We start from the raw sequence: 14,382 nt of genomic DNA, 5'->3' as shown, positions 1-14,382 counted from the left end.
GAGAATTCTAAAGATTCACAACGCTCGTGAATAAATGGACTTCTCCTCATCTCAGTCCGAAATCGCCAACCCCTTATCCCAGTTCAAGACTCTCCAGCTGGGAAAAACAAACCCTCGGTATCTACCCTGTCAATACGTTCAAGACTTTTATACACTTCAATGAGATCACCTCTTTTTTACCACAGTGAATATAGGCCTATTCTACTCAATCTGTATCTTAACTGCGTTTTACTTGCCTTGGTTCCGTAACCCTTAATACCCTTGACATTAAAAATAACTATTCGCCACATCAACCTCTATCCACTGGCCAAGGACACAGGCAGTGAGTATGTGTCCGGGAGGAATAGGTCAGGTTTCCTGCCAACGAGTGCAGAATGAGGTCAAGATGTTAGCTCTTCTGTGACGCACCCACTGTTGAATCGCCTTTTGACTCTTCCCACACAAGGGAGCAGGTACTGGGACCTCCTGACTTACCAACTCAACACGACCAAATCCTCCAACTCCAAGGGTTTGACAGACGTTGAAATCTGTATGCTCCAAACTGGCGAAGAACACAGCTTCCGCCTCAAACCTGAACCAGATTGCAAACAAAAAGGACAAGAAATCATTTGACACTGATTGAGGTGGGATCAGAGGACAGGCCATTGAGATTCAGGTGAACCCAGGAGCACCACAGGTGCAGCCTCAAGCATTTAAACATCAGAACAGCAAAAGAGATGGGGAAAAAAACAGAGTAAATTTGCAATATAATATCACAATCGACAGAGTGAAAGACAAGTGACGTCACAGCAAGCAGGGAGGAAGCTCACTGAAGGTGAGTAAACTGTAAGTAATTTTATTTCAAACAGCAGCCTAACTAAAATTAGGTAGACTATCAATGAACAATTAAGTAAACTGAGATGGCAGGGCAGGCTATGTGTCGATACTGTAGCAGGTAAGAGCTTGTGGAGAGCAAGACTGTCCTGAATTCCCAAGTTAGTGCTGGAAAATGGGATTAGAATAGTTAGGTGCTTGATGGTTGGCACGGACACAATGGGCCAAAGGGCCTGTTTCTGTGCTGTATAACTCTGTGACTCTATGACTATGACTTCAGCAGCAGCGCGAGTTAGAGACACGCTGAAACGTGAGGAAGGAAGATGAATTTCAGGATATTTTTATCCAAAATACAGTCACACTCCAGAGGAAAAGGAGAGTGTGATTGTTAGAAAGCAGAGCTAGAGATCACCCTCCACACACACTCACAGACTGACAGAGCCAGAGATCACTCTCTCACTCACGCACCCTCACCCACAGACTGACAGAGAGAAAGATCACCCTACACGCGCGCACACACACACACACAGAGTAGTGGGGACTTAGGAGTGGTAGAGAAAGAGGTCTGTTCAACAGGTACGATGTACTTTCTACCTGTGGGGAAGACAGCCACTGTGTAGACCAAGGCACTGTGAGTAAAGGCGGTGGGAGAAGAGCAGAATAGCAATGCAGTGATAGGAGATTTTACAATTAGGGGGATAGGCAGCACCAGCTACAGTCATGAATGAGTGCCCTGAAGTGTGCACTTCACAGGAGGGTTATCAAACAATATTTGACATGAGCAACGTAAGGAGATATTAAACAAAAACAAGAAATGCTGGAATCACTCAGCAGGTCTGACAGCATCTGTGGAAAGAGAAGCAGAGTTAACGTTTCGGGTCAGTGACCCTTCTTCGGAACTGACAAATATTGGAAAAGTCACAGATTATAAACAAGTGAGGTGGGGGTGGGGCAAGAGATAACAAAGGAGAAGGTGCAGATTGGACCAGGCCACATAGCTGACCAAAAGGTCACGGAGCAAAGGCAAACAATATGTTAATGGTGTGTTGAAAGACAAAGCATTAGTACAGATTAGGTGTGAATATACTGAATATTGAACAGCAGCAAGTGCAAACCTGAAGAAAAACAACCTGAAAAAAACAGTGGGTAAGCAAACTGAACAAACTAAGATGAAATGAAATAAATGCAAAAAAAGATTGTAAAAAATGTAAAAAGGAAGAAGAAATAACTAAAAATGAAAGTAAAATGGGGAGCTGTCATGCTCTGAAATTATTGAACTCAATGTTCAGTCCGGCAGGCTGTAGTGTGCCTAATCGGTAGATGAGATGCTGTTCCTCGAGCTTGCTTTGATGTTCACTGGAACACTGCAGCAATCCCAGGACAGAGATGTGAGCATTAGAGCAGGGGGGAGTGTTGAAATGGCAAGCAACCGGAAGCTCAGGGTCCTGCTTGCGGACTGAGCGGAGATGTTCCGCAAAGCGGTCACCCAGTCTGCGCTTGGTCTCCCCAATGTAGAGGAGACCACACTGTGAGCAGTGAATACAGTATACTACATTGAAAGAAGTACAAGTAAATCGCTGCTTCACCTGAAAGGAGTGTTTGGGGCCTGGGATAGTGAGGAGAGAGGAGGTAAATGGGCAGGTATTACACCTCCTGCGATTGCAGGGGAAGGTGCCCTGGGACGGGGACGAGGTGGTGGGGGTAATGGAGGAGTGGACCAGGGTGTCGCGGAGGGAACGATCCCTTCGGAATGCTGACAGGGGAAGGGAGGGGAAGATGCGACTGGTAGTGGCATCACGCTGGAGGTGGCGAAAATGGCGGAGGATGATCCTTTGGATATGGAGGCTGGTGGGATGAAAAGTGAGGACAAGGGGAACCCTGTCACGGTTCTGGGAGGGAGGGGAAGGGGTGAGGGTAGAGGTGCGGGGAATGGGTCGGACACGGTTGAGGGCCCTGTCAACCACAGTGGGGGGAAATCCTCGGTTGAGGAAAAAGGAGGTCATATCAGAAGCACCGTCATGGAAGGTAGCATCATCAGAGCAGATGCGTCGGAGACGGAGAAACTGGGAGAATGGAATGGAGTCCTTACAGGAGGTAGGATGTGAAGAAGTGTAGTCGAGGTAGCTGTGGGAGTCGGTGGGCTTATTATGGATATTGGTAGACAACCTATCCCCAGAGATGGAGACAGAGAAGTCGAGGAAGGGAAGGGAAGTGTCAGAGATGGACCATGTAAAGGTGAGAGAAGGGTGGAAATTGGAAGCAAAGTTGATAAAGTTTTCTAGTTCGGGGCGGGAGCAGGAAACGGCACCGATACAGTCATCAATGTACCGGAAAAAGAGTTGGGGGAGGGGGCCTGAGTAGGATTGGAACAAAGAATGCTCGACATATCCCACAAAAAGACAGGCATAACTAGGACCCATGCGGGTACCCATAGCGACACCTTTTACTTGAAGGAAGTGCGTGGAGTTGAAGGAGAAGTTGTTCAATGTGAGAACAAGTTCAGCCAGGCGGAGGAGGGTGGTGGTGGATGGGGACTGGTTGGGCCTCTGTTCCAGGAAGAAGCGGAGAGCCCTCAAACCATCCTGGGGGGGGATGGAGGTGTAGAGCGATTGGACGTCCATAGTGAAGAGGCGGCGGTTGGGACCAGGAAACTGGAAATTGTCAAAATGACGTAGGGCGTCAGAAGAGTCACGGATGTAGGTGGGAAGAGATTGGACCAGCGGAGAAAAGATAGAGTCTAGATAGGAAGAAATAAGTTCAGTGGGGCAGGAGCAGGCTGACACAATGGGTCTGCCGGGACAGTCCCGTTTGTGGATTTTGGGAAGGAGGTAGAAGCGGGCTGTCTGGGGTTGTGGGACTATGAGGTTGGAAGCTGTAGAGGGAAGATCTCCAGAGGAGATGAGGTCAGTAACAGTCCTTTGGACGGTGGCTTGATGTTCGGTGGTGGGGTCATGGTCCAGAGGGAGGTAGGAAGAAGTGTCCGTGAGTTGGCGTTGAGCTTCTGCAAGGTAGAGGTCGGTACGCCATACAACAACAGCACCACCCTTGTCTGCAGGTTTGATGACCATGTCGGGGTTAGACCTGAGAGAACGGAGTGCCTCAAGTTCAGAGGGGGACAGGTTAGAGTGAGTGAGGGGGGCAGAGAAATTGAGACGACCAATGTCTCGCCGACAGTTTTCAATGAAGAGATCAAGAGCGGGTAAGAGGCCAGGGGGAGGGGTCCAGGTAGAGGGAGAATGCTGGAGGCGGGTGAATGGGTCTGCTGGTCGGGGGGAGGACTCCTGGTCGAAGAAGTGAGCCCGGAGGCGGAGGCGACGGAAGAAGAGCTCAACGTCATGCCGTGCACGAGATATTAGGCCAGATGACCAAAAGTTTGGTCTTAAGAGCAACTTAAAGCGGGAAAAAAAGGTGATGAGAGCATTTCTCATGGTTCAGTTTGTGATTGACTTGGGAATGGGGTCACTTGTGTGACCTGCAGACCCAGTTAACCAAGCTTCCTCTAGAATTTCTGTTGTTCAGGCTGCATAAGGGCAGAGTCAGAGTGAGTGCAGCCCACCGTGGCATCGTGGCTATCCAGTTTTGAGTGGAGATGAGGGCCCAGGGTTAACAGAAAACTAGTTACACATACTCAATATATTCATACTCACTGTGCCTGCATCTCCACACACTCATCTTCTTTATTGGATACATCTTCCAAGCCTCCAATTAACTGTTGGAATGAGCTACAGACAGTAAAAGAAAGAAAGGGGTAGATTGAGATGCCACAGATTCCATCACATTCAAACATTTGATGACCTCTCCTGCCTCTCAATTCAGATGAGACATCTTTCAGTTAAGTGATTATGGCTGTTCATAGCAGCATAATTATCACTTATTGACCATCACCACAGTCATTTCGTGGCCAAGTCATTGACCAGTACATGGCAAACCAGATTACCAGTCATTGCCCGACACACTATACATGTGCTTCATTTCCAGGAGAATTTAGTGATGTGCAGCTCCTGTACACAATCTCTCTATGTTCACACAGCAGGATGTCCAGTTGTGATCATGCCCATGCGAAATGAGAGTTCAGGGTTGCTCAGCAGCGGAAGATAAACACGCAGTCAATGATGGGACACAATGTTTTCTTGATTTTTTTTCTGCGATCACAATCACCTGGTCTGTTCAAAGTTTAGAAGATGAGGAGAACAGATTGCATTTGTGTAGACAGCTTGTACCAATTAAGCAGGTTAGGGAGGACTAGGGGTCCTAATCGCATGTTACATGAAGGCCAGACCTTAGCTATCATGAGGTGCTTCGTTCCAGTGGAATGGTGGACGTGTGGAGCAGGCTGCCAGCTTGTGTGGTGAGCATTGATTAAAGTGCAAATTGGACCGGTCTCTTGGGTGGAAACCACAAGATGGAGGTACTGTGCAATATTAATCAGGGCCAGAGTGACCAGCTTTGATCGCCTAAGGGGTTGGGGGGATGGGGATGATGAGTGTGGGAGAGACAGGGGCTGCAGAGGAATTTCCCATATTTTCTTCCCCACCCTTAATTGGCCTGGGTTTTTTTCTGTTCCCTCATCTCTCCCAGGAGATCACATGATGGGGTGCAGTGGGGAGTTTACATACAAACATACAAAACTGATGATTCAGACAACATAGTCCAGAGGCTCTCCACTCTCTGGTAAAATGATAACCATGCAACAGCCCGCTGATTCCTGCTCTTTCACAGTGACAGCAATCTCCCACAAACAACAATGCAATAAATTGCCCTTTTTTGTTTCGGAGGACCGGGGACTGCTGGGTAGGGGAAAACTATTTATTTGGGCAGTTTTAAAATCTTTGTCTTTTGCGAGGAGCAGCCTTGATAGAACGGGGTGCGGAGCGGACTTTCAGCTGAGCGGTCAATTTCAGTAAGTTACAAGTTAATCCCTTTTTTGTTTCGGAGGACCGGGGACTGCTGGGTAGGGGAAAACTATTTATTTGGGCAGTTTTAAAATCTTTGTCTTTTGCGAGGAGCAGCCTTGATAGAACGGGGTGCGGAGCGGACTTTCAGCTGAGCGGTCAATTTCAGTAAGTTACAAGTTAATCCCTTTTTTGTTTCGGAGGACCGGGGACTGCTGGGTAGGGGAAAACTATTTATTTGGGCAGTTTTAAAATCTTTGTCTTTTGCGAGGAGCAGCCTTGATAGAACGGGGTGCGGAGCGGACTTTCAGCTGAGCGGTCAATTTCAGTAAGTTACAAGTTAATCCCTTTTTTGTTTCGGAGGACCGGGGACTGCTGGGTAGGGGAAAACTATTTATTTGGGCAGTGGCAGTACCCGAGACACTACACGTGTAGTGTCTCCCACCCACCCTCCTCCTCTAACCAAAAAAAAAAGGACTCTAGTGTGTTGATAAGGTAAGCTTTTTATTTAAAAAGTTCAGTCCGTCGGATTGCTAAGCGAACAAGTTTTGACTTTTTTTTTCGTTTGGTTTTTCAGTAGATTTATTGGGAATCTAGAATAGTGGGAATGGAGGTAAAGGCAGTTGTATGTTCCTCCTGCAGAATGTGGGAGGTAGGGGTCGCCAAGAGTGTCCCTGCTGACTGCATCTGCGGGAAGTGCACCCAACTCCAGCTCCTCGCAGACCGCGTTAGGGAACTGGAGCTGGAGCTGGATGAACTTCGGATCATTCGGGAGGCGGAGGGGATTATTGACAGGAGTTATAGGGAGGCAGTCACACCTCAGGTAAAAGAAGTAGGTAGATGGGTTACCGTCAGGGGAAGGAAAGGGAACCAGCAGGCAGAGCAGGGATCCCCTGTGGCCGTTTCCCTCAACAACAGGTATACCGTTTTGGATACTGTTGGGGGGGACGACTTACCAGGGGTAAGCAATGGGGTGCAGGTCTCTGGCACAGAGTCTGTCCCTGTTGTTCAGAAGGGAAAAGGGAAGAGGAGCAGAGCATTAGTCATTGGGGACTCCATAGTTAGGGGAACAGATAGGAGGTTCTGTGGGAACGAGAGAGACTCACGGTTGGTGTGTTGCCTCCCAGGTGCCAGGGTACGTGATGTCTCCGATCGTGTTTTTGGGATCCTTAAGGGGGAGGGGGAGCACCCCCAAGTCGTGGTCCACATAGGCACCAACGACATAGGTAGGAAGAGAGATGGGGATTTAAGGCAGAAATTCAGGGAGCTAGGGTGGAAGCTTAGAGCGAGAACAACCAGAGTTGTTATCTCTGGGTTGTTGCCTGTGCCACGTGCTAGCGAAGAGAGGAATAGGGAGAGAGAGGAGTTGAACACGTGGCTGCAGGGATGGTGTAGGAGGGAGGGTTTTGGTTTCCTGGATAATTGGGGCTCTTTCTGGGGTAGGTGGGACCTCTACAAACAGGATGGTCTTCACCTGAACCAGAGGGGTACCAATATCCTGGGGGGGAGATTTGTTAGTGCTCTTCGGGGGGGTTTAAACTAAATCAGCAGGGGAATGGGAACCTAAATTGTAGTTCCAGTGTACAGGCTGTTGAGAGTAGTGAGGTAGGGGATAAGGTTACAGGGACGCAAGAGGGCACTGGCAAGCAAGAACTTGGTTTAAAGTGCGTCTACTTCAACGCCAGGAGCATCCGGAATAAGGTGGGTGAGCTTGCAGCATGGGTTGGTACCTGGGATCCTGATGTTGTGGCCATTTCGGAGACATGGGTAGAGCAGGGGCAGGAATGGATGTTGCAGGTTCCGGGATTTAGATGTTTCAGAAAGAACAGAGAAGAGGGTAAAAGAGGGGGGGGTGTGGCATTGTTAATCAAGGAAAGTATTACAGCGGCAGAAAGGTCATTTGAGGACTCGTCTACTGAGGTAGTCTGGGCCGAGGTTAGAAACAGGAGAGGAGAGGTCACCCTGTTGGGAGTTTTCTATAGACCTCCGAATAGTTCCAGAGATGTAGAGGAAAGGATAGCGAAGATGATTCTCGACAGGAGCGAGAGTAACAGGGTAGTGGTTATGGGGGACTTTAACTTTCCAAATATTGACTGGAAATACTATAGTTCGAGTACTTTAGATGGGTCTGTTTTTGTCCAGTGTGTGCAGGAGGGTTTTCTGACACAGTATGTGGACAGGCCAACCAGGGGCGATGCCACATTGGATTTGGTACTGGGTAATGAACCCGGCCAGGTGTTCGATTTAGATGTAGGTGAGCACTTTGGCGATAGTGATCACAATTCGGTTAGGTTTACCTTAGCGATGGGCAGGGACAGGTATATACCGCAGGGCAAGAATTATAGCTGGGGGAAAGGAAATTATGACGCGATTAGGCAAGATTTAGGATGTGTAGGATGGGGAAGGAAACTGCAGGGGATGGGCACAAACGAAATGTGGAGCTTATTCAAGGAGCAGCTAATGCGTGTCCTTGATAAGTATGTACCTGTCAGGCAGGGCGGAAGTTGTCGAGCGAGGGAGCCGTGGTTTACTCAAGAAGTTGAAGCGCTTGTCAAGAGGAAGAGGGCGGCTTATGTTAGGATGAGACGTGAAGGCTCAGTTAGGGCGCTTGAGAGTTACAAGCTAGCCAGGAAGGATCTAAAGGGAGGGCTAAGAAGAGCAAGGAGAGGACACGAGAAGTCATTGGCGGATAGGATCAAAGAAAACCCTAAGGCTTTCTATAGGTATATCAGGAATAAACGAATGATAAGAGTTAGAACAGGGCCAATCAAGGATAGTAGTGGAAAGTTGTGTGCGGAATCAGAGGAGATAGGGGAAGCGTTAAATGAATATTTTTCGTCAGTATTTACAGTAGAGAAAGAAAATGTTGTCGAGGAGAATACTGAGATACAGACTACTCGGCTAGATGGGATTGAGGTTCACAAGGAGGAGGTGTTAGCAATTTTGGAAAGAGTGAAAATAGATAAGTCCCCTGGGCCAGATGGGATTTATCCTAGGATTCTCTGGGAAGCCAGGGAGGAGATTGCAGAGCCGTTGTTGTTGATCTTTAAGTCGTCATTGTCGACAGGAGTAGTGCCGGAGGACTGGAGGATAGCAAATGTTGTCCCCTTGTTCAAGAAGGGGAGTAGAGACAGCCCTGGTAATTATAGACCTGTGAGCCTTACTTCGGTTGTGGGTAAAATGTTGGAAAAGGTTATAAGAGACAGGATTTATAATCATCTTGAAAAGAATAAGTTCATTTGCGATAGTCAGCACGGTTTTGTGAAAGGTAGGTCGTGCCTCACAAACCTTATTGAGTTTTTCGAGAAGGTGACCAAACAGGTGGATGAGGGTAAAGCCGTGGATGTGGTGTATATGGATTTCAGTAAGGCGTTTGATAAGGTTCCCCATGGTAGGCTATTGCAGAAAATACGGAAGTATGGGGTTGAAGGTGATTTAGAGCTTTGGATCAGAAATTGGCTAGCTGAAAGAAGACAGAGGGTGGTGGTTGATGGCAAATGTTCATCCTGGAGTTTAGTTACTAGTGGTGTACCGCAAGGTTCTGTTTTGGGGCCACTGCTGTTTGTCATTTTTATAAACGACCTGGATGAGGGTGTAGAAGGGTGGATTAGTAAATTTGCGGATGACACGAAGGTCGGTGGAGTTGTGGATAGTGTCGAAGGGTGTTGTAGGGTACAGAGGGACATAGATAGGCTGCAGAGCTGGGCTGAGAGATGGCAAATGGAGTTTAATGCGGAGAAGTGTGAGGTGATTCACTTTGGAAGGAGTAACAGCAATGCAGAGTACTGGGCTAATGGGAAGATTCTTGGTAGTGTAGATGAGCAGAGAGATCTTGGTATCCAGGTACATAAATCCCTGAAAGTTGCTACCCAGGTTAATAGGGCTGTTAAGAAGGCATATGGTGTGTTAGCCTTTATTAGTAGGGGGATCGAGTTTCAGAGCCACGGGGTCATGATGCAGCTGTACAAAACTCTGGTGAGGCCGCACCTGGAGTATTGCGTGCAGTTCTGGTCACCGCATTATAGGAAGGATGTCGAAGCTTTGGAAAGGGTGCAGAGGAGATTTACTAGGATGTTGCCTGGTATGGAAGGAAGGTCTTACGAGGAAAGGCTGAGGGACTTAGGGTTGTTTTCGTTAGAGAGAAGGAGGAGGAGAGGTGACTTAATAGAGACATACAAGATAATCAGAGGGTTAGATAGGGTGGATAGTGAGAGTCTTTTTCCTCGGATGAGGATGGCAAACACGAGGGGACATAGCTTTAAGTTGAGGGGTGAAAGATATAGGACAGATGTCAGAGGTAGTTTCTTTACGCAGAGAGTAGTCGGGGCGTGGAACGCCCTGCCTGCAACAGTAGTAGACTCGCCAACTTTAAGGGCATTTAAGTGGTCATTGGATAGACATATGGATGTAAATGGAATAGTGTAGGTCAGATGATCGGCGCAACATCGAGGGCCGAAGGGCCTGTACTGCGCTGTAATATTCTAATTCTAATTCTAATAATCTGTTTTTGTGATATTGACTGAGTGATAAATATTGGGCCAGGACACCAGGGAGAACTCCCCTGCTCTTCTAAGTAGTGCCATCCTGCCCCAGGGCCTTGGTTTCCCATCTCGTCGAAAAGACGACACCTCTGGCACTGCAGAACTCCCTCGGGGCCGTGTGAGGATGCGGAGCAGAAATTCGGTCAAAAAGATGGGTTTTGGGAAGGTTTTTAAAGGCGGGGGGAGAAGCAGAGAGGGAGCTCCACAGAATACAACTGAGGTAGTGACAGCACTGGTCAGCTGTGACCTGGAAACTTGGTAGGGCTGGTGCTGTGGAGTAGAACAGAGAGCAACCATCCTCCCAATGGCGACCCCAGCAAGAATTGAGTGCTGGGCTGCACTGTGACTCTCCTGAAGGCTCACACCTGCATCTTCCCATTCAGCATCGGATTAAAAACAAAGTGGCATATTGCACACAATGGGCTGGAATCTACAGAGCCCTTGACGTCGCGATCCGTGATGGGGTGGGGGCGGGGCCTGAAGATGGCCCTGGATGAGGCTTGCCACAGTTATTTGGGGGGTGGGAGAGGGGCGAGAGAGCTGTTTTTATTTATTTTAATTCAATTTCCCTTGAAATATTTAAATGTCCTGGTAGGGCTGACAGCCCTTTAAAAATGGTGTCCGCACCCACGCACAGGCAGCTGACGCCATTGCCAGGGACGGACAGCCCGGCCCCTCCACATGATCCGGGGTGGCGGCCTGCCCCAACTATTTAAATGAGCCGCCGCGCTTGGAATTGCGGTGGCTCTTTGGTGCGCGGACCGCCCTTTATAAAATTCAGCCCAATGGGAGTGCTTGGGCCCATCAGACTGCTCGGTGTGGGTCAGGTGGGCAGTGTGCATTCTGTCAAACATTACATTGAAATAAAATGATGCAGTCAATAAGCTACTCACTCTCTGTCAATCACCAGGCAGATCACATCCTCCGCTGCAATTACATTGGCCAACCTTACATCTTCTCTGAAGGAAAAGTAGATACAGACTTAATCATTAGTGCAATCATGGGATAACTTCCTTCACCATCTCACACGATCCACTCAGAACAAGGCAATCTTACTCAGAGAGAGAATCATTCTGTGCAGCAGACCAACTGCAGCTCTCCTCAGCCTCGGTTCCCACCCAGTCCTGCACATCAGCACTGGTAAATCTCCTGAGTCTCACTGCATTATATCATAGGCTCCTCTCCCCACCAACACACTCTACTGCAGGTTCAAGCCCTTCACCCATACACTCCATACCATCATACGCTAAGGTGGATTGCAGGAGCAAAGGCAGAGGGTGAGGCAGTGACCCGACATTGCGCTTCCTCAAACAAGGTGTTACTGATCAGTAATCAGGAGCAAAAACCTAGAGCTGTTTTCCCCTTCTGGAACTGAGGCCATTCTACTGCATCCCTACTGCAGCCCTGACAGATCAGCTGACTTCACAGAATCTTTCAACACTTGAGGCCACTTGTCCCATCGTGCCTGTGCCAGGTCGTTGAGGGAACTATCCAATTGGTCCCACTTCTCCCTGCTCGATCCACAAACCCCTACAAGTTTTCCCTTTTCAAGTATTTATCCACTTCTCTTTTGAAAGTTACTATTGCATCTGCTTCCACCGCCCTTTCAAGCAGTACATCCACCTGGTCAAGTCAAACACCAGACTTGCTTTCTTGAGCTGCTCATGGCTTGGCACCAATTTTTATAACGTTCACAAACGTTGAGTGTTGGAAAGGTCCTATAGACAGGCATCATCACAGCTGGGACCAGTATGCACAATCTGATAGAACGGAGGAAGACATACCCATGTAGAGCCTTCTCTCCAAACCAGTCTCCCTTGGACAACATCGTGGGAAGCTCTGCTTTGCTACCTGCCGATTCATCTTGGGTTACATTCACCTGTGGGCACAAACAAAGCAGATGCCATTAGCAAAAGAACAAGAATTGCAGGAACAGAGGGTATTACCCCAATAAATGGCAAACCCATCCCTGTCAACCCTGCAAAGTCCTCCTTATCTGGGGGCTTGTACCAAAGTTGGGACAGCTGTCCCACAGACTAGTCAAACAACAGCCTGACATTGTAACATAATTTAGTAAAGATTTAATAATTATTTATATATTTTAAATTAATTTATTAATTAGTGCTAAAGATGTCAGTTAGAGGAGTAAAGTGCTTCACCTGTGAGATGTGGGAGGTCCGTGACGCTTCCAGCGTTCTGGCCAACTACATCTGCAGGAAGTGTACCCAGTTGCAGCTCCTCACAGACTGCATGGATCGGTTGGAGCAGCAACTGGATGCACTTAGGAGCATGCAGGTGGCAGAAAGCGTCATAGACAGGAGTTTTAGAGAAGTGGTTAAACCCAAGGTGCAGGCAGATAGATGGGTGACCGCTTGAAGGGGCAGGCAGTCAGTGCAGGAATCCCCTGTGGCTATCCCACTCTCTAACAAGTATACCGTTTTAGATACTGTTGGGGGGATGGCCTATCAGGGGAAAACAACAGCAGCAGCCAGAGCAGTGGCACCACAGCTGGCACTGTTGTTCAGCAGGGAGGGACAAAGCGCAGAAGAGCAATAGTTATAGGGCACTCTATAGTCAGGGGCACAGATAGGCACTTCTGTGGACATGAAAGAGACTCCAGGATGGTATGTTGACTCCCTGGTGCCAGGGTCAAGGATGTCTCTGAACGGACAGGGGGCAATCTGAAGGGGGAGGGTGAACAGCCAGAGGTTGTGGTACACATCGGTACCAACAACATCGGCAGGAAAAGTGATGAGGTCCTGCAGGGGGAGTTTAGGGAGTTAGGTAGACAGTTAAAAGACAGGACCTCTAGGGTTGTAATCTCGGGATTACTCCCTGTGCCACGTGCCAGTGAGGCTAGAAATAGGAAGATAGTGCAGCTGAACACGTGGCTGAACAGCTGGTGTTGGAGAGAGGGTTTCAGATATCTGGATCATTGGGATCTCTTCAGGGACAGGTGGGACCTGTACAAGAAGGACGGGTTGCATCTAAACTGGAAGGGGACAAATATCCTGACTGCGAGGTTTGCTAGCATCACTCGGGAGGGTTTAAACTAGTGTGGCAGGGGGGTGGGAACCAGAGCAGTAGGACAGCAGGTGAAATAACTGAGGGGGAACTAGTAAATAAGGCCAGTAAGACAAAGAGGAAGAGCAGGCAGGGAGATGTTGCTGAGCACAGCGGGACTGGTGGTCTGAAGTGCATTTGTTTCAATGCGAGAAGTATAACAGGTAAGGCAGATGAACTTAGAGCTTGGATTAGTACTTAGAACTATGATGTTGTTGCAATGACAGAGACTTGGTTGAGGGAAGGACAGGATTGGCAGCTAAATGTTACGGGATTTAGAAGCTTCAGGCGGGATAGAGGGGGATGTAAAAGGGGTGGGGGAGTTGCATTACTGGTTCAGGAGAATATCACAGCTGTACTGCGCGAGGACACCTCGGAGGGGTCATGCAGCGAGGCAATATGGATGGAGCTCAGGAACAGGAAGGGTGCAGTCACAATGTTGGGGATTTACTACAGGCCTCCCAACAGCCAGCAGGAGGTAGAGGATGTAGACAGATTTTGGAAAGATGTAAAGGTAACAGGGTTGTAGTGGTGGACGATTGTAACTTCCCCTATATTGACTGGGACTCACTTAGTACTAGGGGCTTGGATGGGGCAGAATTTGTAAGGAGCATCCAGGAGAGCTTCTTGAAACAAGACTGAGATAGTCCAACTAGGGAAGGGGCCCTACTGGACCTGGTATTGGGGAATGAGCCCGGTCAGGTGGTCGAAGTCTCATTAGGGGACCATTTCGGGAATAGTGACCATAATTGCCTAAGTTTTAAGGTACTTGTGGATAAGGATAAGAGTAGTCCTCGGGTGAAGGTGCTAAATTGGGGGAAGGCTAATTATAACAACATTAGACAGGAACTGAAGAATTTAGAATTTAGATTGGGGGTGGCTGTTCGAGGGTAAATCAACATCTGACATGTGGGAGTCTTTCAAACGTCAGTTGATGAAAATCCAGGACCGACATGTTCCTGTGAGGAAGAAGGAAATGTTTGGCAAGTTTCGGGAACCTTGGTTAACGAGAGATATTGTGAGCCCAGCCAAAAAGAAAAAGGAGGCATTCGTAAGGGCTAGAAGGCTGGGAA

General features: G+C 48.4%; 1 protein-coding gene across 6 annotated transcripts in view; it reads right to left on the bottom strand.

Annotated features, from left to right (window-relative positions):
• LOC137357094 (cGMP-dependent protein kinase 1-like) overlaps window positions 1-14,382 on the bottom strand; it is a 101,766-nt gene that overhangs the window by 21,349 nt on the left and 66,035 nt on the right. For all 6 annotated transcript variants that reach the window (XR_010971134.1, XM_068023116.1, XM_068023113.1 and 3 more), the window contains 4 exons: window positions 12,031-12,125; window positions 11,140-11,205; window positions 4,461-4,535; window positions 475-571 (listed from right to left, as the gene is read on the bottom strand). Coding sequence is in view for 5 of the 6 variants with exons in the window: in XM_068023116.1 (XP_067879217.1) it covers window positions 475-571; window positions 4,461-4,535; window positions 11,140-11,205; window positions 12,031-12,125 (333 nt within the window). In the remaining variant the exon portion in view is untranslated. The remainder of the gene's footprint in view (window positions 1-474; window positions 572-4,460; window positions 4,536-11,139; window positions 11,206-12,030; window positions 12,126-14,382) is intronic.

Source organism: Heterodontus francisci, chromosome 47, assembly GCF_036365525.1.
Source record: "Heterodontus francisci isolate sHetFra1 chromosome 47, sHetFra1.hap1, whole genome shotgun sequence".
NCBI classification, from domain to species: domain Eukaryota; kingdom Metazoa; phylum Chordata; class Chondrichthyes; order Heterodontiformes; family Heterodontidae; genus Heterodontus; species Heterodontus francisci.
Note: the sequence above shows the minus strand (reverse complement) of the source record. Positions and strands in the feature narration are given on the sequence as shown.